Source organism: Trichechus manatus, unplaced genomic scaffold (genome assembly GCF_000243295.1).
Source record: "Trichechus manatus latirostris isolate Lorelei unplaced genomic scaffold, TriManLat1.0 scaffold00099, whole genome shotgun sequence".
NCBI lineage: Eukaryota > Metazoa > Chordata > Mammalia > Sirenia > Trichechidae > Trichechus > Trichechus manatus.
The window spans coordinates 4,904,723-4,910,086 of NW_004444035.1; the positions used below are offsets into that span (position 1 = coordinate 4,904,723).

General features: G+C 41.4%; 1 protein-coding gene across 1 annotated transcript in view; it reads left to right on the forward strand.

Moving 5' to 3' along the window:
* Window positions 1–5,364, forward strand: part of MTUS1 (microtubule associated scaffold protein 1) — a 121,962-nt gene that overhangs the window by 58,068 nt on the left and 58,530 nt on the right. Inside the window, exon 4 of the mRNA XM_023737224.1 lies at window positions 2,323–2,457. Coding sequence (XP_023592992.1) covers window positions 2,323–2,457 — 135 coding nt within the window. The remainder of the gene's footprint in view (window positions 1–2,322; window positions 2,458–5,364) is intronic.

The following is a 5,364-nucleotide window of genomic DNA, read 5'->3' on the forward strand; positions in this document are numbered from 1 at the left end:
TACAGGGTGAGAGAACAGAAAACTTTGCAGGCATTTTTGTTTGAGTTTTGATTTTTAGATGAATGGAGGGAAAGGACAAAGTAGTGAATTGACACTCTTAGTCATTAATCTCGAAGGAAGAGCAAAACAGTACCGTTAAAATGCCTTGTAGGAGCTCAGCTTCTGGGCAGTGTATGTTTTCAGAGATAATGTAATTACGGAGAACGAAAAGGAGAGGCTTGAATTCAGAATGACTATTTTTTAAGGAAATACCAACTTTTTTTAATAAGCACATTATTGCAGAAGCTACTTCCGTTTTTTTTTTTTTTTTAATTGTGTTTAACAACTTGAAATAGCTATTTTTTTGTTTTTCATATGCCAGCACTACTTTTCAAATATGTTTTGTAAGGTGTTTGGCACTAATGAAATTTTTAAACGTGCATTCCATGTGCCCAAAACAGTACAGTAAATGGTGGTAATGGTAGTTGTATCCCTAAAGTAGCCACAAAGCCCGCTTCACCACGCCATAGCAGAGAGGCATTGTTTCATGGGCCCTCACGTGTCAGATACGCTTTCAGCAAAAATACAGCGCGAAAATGCGTTCTTCTATGGAATAGGCCCTCCTCACCCTTTTTCCTCACGCCCTTTTCCTTCCCCCAGTACAAATACACCAAGGATGTTATACAAGAATGAGGTTCCCTTTTTAATCCAATGGACACCCATTAACATGAAGGGGAAAGTCACAATTTAGGAAGAACCTGTATAAATGTGGACTACACAGTTATCTTCTGTGGCTGAGAGGTATTTAGTTTTTTGATCCCAAGGGCTTCAGTCATTATAGGGCAAAAGCAGAAATAAGAGTGAGCAAGAGGCCTTGCCATAATTATTTCTGTGTGGTTTAAAACTTTGGTGCCAACAGAAAGCTAACAAGTTTATGAATGATCGGTATTGTTTTTTAAATCTGTGTTCGTCACTCTGAAGTGTCCCTTCACTTGGTATGCTTAGGATTGTCTAGAGTAAAGAAAGAGAAGCAAAATCAGAGAATTTAGCAAAACAAAACACACCCTCCCCAGGAATCATTGACATACTGTGATCTAACATACAGCATTCACTCACTTAATTCCTCCCTCTGACATGTACCCTGAGCTATTCCCTGGGAAATAGGATGGGTCTGCTCCTGTGGGAGTCTCCATTGCCAGGTCAGCAACGCTGAACTCCAGCCTGAGCAAAACTGTTCGCTGCCGTCCAGTCTGCTCCCACTCACGACAACTCCAGGTCGTGAATGAGAATGAGAAGCTGCCCGGTCCTGTCCCACCTTCACAGTCATTGGCCTGCTCGAGTCTGTTGCTGCAGCCTCTGTGTACTTTGAGTGCCTTCCTATGTAGGGGGCTCATCCTCCCGCACTGTTATCGGATAATATTCTGTTGTGATCCGTAGGGTTTTCACTGGCTAGTTCTCAGAAGTAGATGGCCAGACTTTTCTTCCTAGTCTTAGTCTGGAAGCTCTGCCAAAACCTGTCCACCATGGGTGACCCAGCTGGTATTTGAAATACCAGTGACATAGTTTCCAGCATCACAGCAGTACGCAAGCCCCCACAGTACAACAACTGACAGGTGGTTGGTAGGAGCAAAATTGGTTAGTATCAAAGGTTCCCCAACTGCTCCGCCTTTAGCAATGCCTGGAAATGCCTAGAAGCTTTTTTTCCAGAGAAGATTCCTATGTGAGTGTGAAAAAGGGGAAAGATTTTAATGTAATATAAAAGATGATTTTTACTTTTAGGTGAGATTCCCCTTTATGTTTTAGCTTCGGGGCCTAAGCACGTTTGTTCCAGAGCAGTTGTTGGCATTCCAGCTCCTTACAGAAGCAGAAGGGGAGGGGGTGGTCAGATCCAGATCCCATTCTTGTAGCTGCCAGCGAATCTGCACATCAGTGTTCTCACGTCATCAGCACAGCCGGCTGCCTGTCCTCTGCCTTGGCCTCTTGGAGATGGATGTTCATTCTAGCTGCAGTCAGGTGTACTTGTTACGTGGTGTGGGTGATCATGCAGTCTACCCCCGAGTTTTTATCTGGGAGGAAGGCTGAGCTGGACAGGATGCAGAAACTAAAGGCATGAATGGGGCTGTGTGGTCGCCCTGATTACAGCGTTGACCTGACGAGGCATTGACTGGGGCACCCCCGAGGACAGGAAGTACCAAGTACCAGTCTTTGTATTCCCAAGCTCAGCAGTGACTGGCACATTACAGGTGCTTAACATTTGTTGATTCCAGGAGGAGGGATTGAATTATGGGAGGATGGTATTGTATTTATCAGTAAAATAAAATGTACCTTTCTGTTTCACCACAGCTGGTAATGCCGCTGTCATCAAGTATGAGGAAAAAACGCCAAAGCCAGCATTCCAGAACGGTTCCTCGGGATCCTTATATCTGAAGCCTTTGGTACCCCGAGCTCATGTACACTTACTAAAAACTACTCTAAAAGGTATGGTCGCCACTGTGGGTAGAAGAGGGAAGACAAGCCGTTTTTAAGTCCTTGGCTTATAAGAAGTTAGTTTTTTTGTTTGTTTATTGTTTTATTTTGCAGTTTTTCTTAGTTTTATTGTACTTTAGGTGAAAGTTTACAGCTCAAGTTAATTTTTTTAATTTTATTTTTGTGCTTTAAGTAAAAGTTTACAATTCAAGTTAGTCTCTCATATAAAAATTTATACACACATTGTTATGTGACCCTAATTGCTTTCCCTATGCTGTGACAGCACACTCTCCTTTCCACCCCGGATTTCCTGTGTCCATTCAACCAGCTCCTGACCCTCTCTGCCTTCTCATCTCACCTCCGGACAGAAGCTGCCCATTAGTCTCATGTATCTACTTGAGCTAAGAAGCACACTCTTCACGAGTATCATGTTATGTCCCGTAGTCCAGTCTAATCTTTGTCTGAAGAGTTGGCCTCGGCAATGGTTTTAGTTTTGGGCTAACAGAGAGTCTGGGGGCCATGTCTTCCGGGGTCCCGCCAGTCTCAGTCAAACCATCAGTTCTGGTCGTTTTACTAGAATTTCTCATTCAAAAATGTATACACATATTGTTACGTGACATTGCTTTCAGTCCCCACAATGTGACAGCAGGCTCCCCCTTTCCACCCTGGGTTCCCTGTGTCCATTCATTCAGTACTTGTCCCTTCTGCCTTCTCATCCTGCTTTTGGACAGGAGTTGCCCATTTGGTCTCGTATATTTGATTGAACTAAGAAGCACGTTCCTCATGGTGTTATTTTTTGTTTTATAGGCCTGTCTAATCTTTGTCTGAAAACTGGGCTTCGGGAATGGTTTCAGTCCTGGGTTAGCAGAGCGTCTGGAGGCTATAGTTTTGGGGGAAGAAGTTAAATTTTTGACAATTAGATTTATGGTATATTTAACAATTATTTATAAAAAATCTATTGAAAAAGCAGATACGATAAGTTTTTATACTGAGGGAGCGGTTCCTGTTCCAAGAGTCTGTCGGTTCTAGAGTTTAAACTTGATACATATGAATCAGTAGGCAGAACAAAGGAATAAGGGGAAAAAAAACCTGGAGTTAACTCTCCTAAGATAGTGCCCTAGATTAGTGAGGTAGTAATAAAAACGTACACTTTGTTTCCCACCTGCCTAGATATTTCATGCTCATGACTATAGTTAATGTACCCGGCATATACTCCCGATGCGGTGTTTTCAGGCAGCTTTACCCCGGCAGATCCGAAGTGCATCAGAAGTTTCTTTTGCGCTTACTGAATTGAAAGATTGTTGAACTGAAAGAATAACTACAATTGAGAAACTTGACCTGTAAAGAGTGACCCGAGCTTCTAGAGAATTTGGAAAATGCAGAAACACACCAAGAGTCTTCCTTAATCCCGTCATCGCCAGTAACGCCTCCGTTTTGTTCCATTTTTTTTCCCTCCGCATATGTACATGGTTTTGTTTTTGTCTCAACGAAACTGGGGTCATAGTATGCACAGTCTCCTGTATCTGGCTTTTTATTAATGTGATAGGACCATCAGGAGACTGTCTTCGTTTTAAGTGGCTTTTGTAGTAGACGTCATTGCTTTCCAAATTTAGTTTATACTGAACAGGTTCAGACTTTTATTATCATGCGTAAATCTGAGATAAACATCTTTGAGTGTGAATCATTGCTCATTGTTTCAGGTTCTGAGTACTCCCATGGGCTACCCCTGAAAGAAGAATTGCTGGGTTAAACTGTATGAACCTTTTTGGAGTTGTTAATATGTATTACTAAATAGCTTTCCAGAAAGAAGGGGTTACTCTTACCGGCAGTAGTTCTGCATCCCCAGCAACATTTATATGTATAATACAACTTGACGTTGGTTACCTGAGAACGTTTATCAGTACTTCTTTCTCCTGAATTGAAGAGACAGTAGCTATAAATATTAGCGAAAAGATTCTTCAGTGTGTCTGGCAGGTTTTCATCTGCCCAGGCTCTTTTAAATAAATTTCTGAGACATCAAATTACCCCTTACTGGGATAACAACCAGTATGACCTGCGGTTTTTGTTGATTATGATAAAGCCCCCTTAATCCACACATCAATAACTGAAAGTAAACACTGTCAAACTTTGATATAAAGGGAACTTCTGGAGAACTAGAGGTGTCGGCTTGATAGAACTGATAGCGTGATAGAACAGGAGCTCCAGTCTGCTCAGGTGCCGCTCTACTTGGAGCTTTTGTATCGCCAAGGCTTCACTTGAGCAGGAATCAGTGTTTTCTGCTTAAAATGGCCACATATTTTAAGAGATTGTCGTCTCTAAAATTCCACAAATACAATGTAGCAGCTGTTCTAATGGGTAATCTGAAGGTGAATTTGCCCTAGAAATGACTATTCCATGTCATTTTCTTGTAGTAACTTACCTTAGTGGCTCTGTACCCGTTACTGCTCCTGGTTGCGCTTTACTTTCTGTCTGTCGGCTTGGAGAATAACGCTGAAGTATTTTTTCTTCATAGCTGAAGAGCAAATGGACTGGACTAACACTGGGCAGTTTCAGGAATCACACTCTAGTGGACGTCTTTCACAAAGTGTGGCCTCACTTTGTCAGAAGAATAGCACTAGGTGCTTAGTAAATGTGTGAATTCAGTACTACTAAAATTTGAATTTCAGCTGTTCTTGACTGAAAAAGTACTGTGTTTTGTCCTATTAAAACTGATCATACTTAATTTTTTAGAAGATGAGTTCATATCACCCTTAAGCTATCACTTCGATGTTATTTGGAGTATAATTTTAGATTTAGAATGTGCTTGATACAAATCGATTGCAACTCAATGGTGTTTCCCACCTGAAACCTAACATTTAGTGGTTATTGGAGAGTTTTTAAAATAAAACAACCCTTATTTCTAAAGTGCTTTGTTTTTGT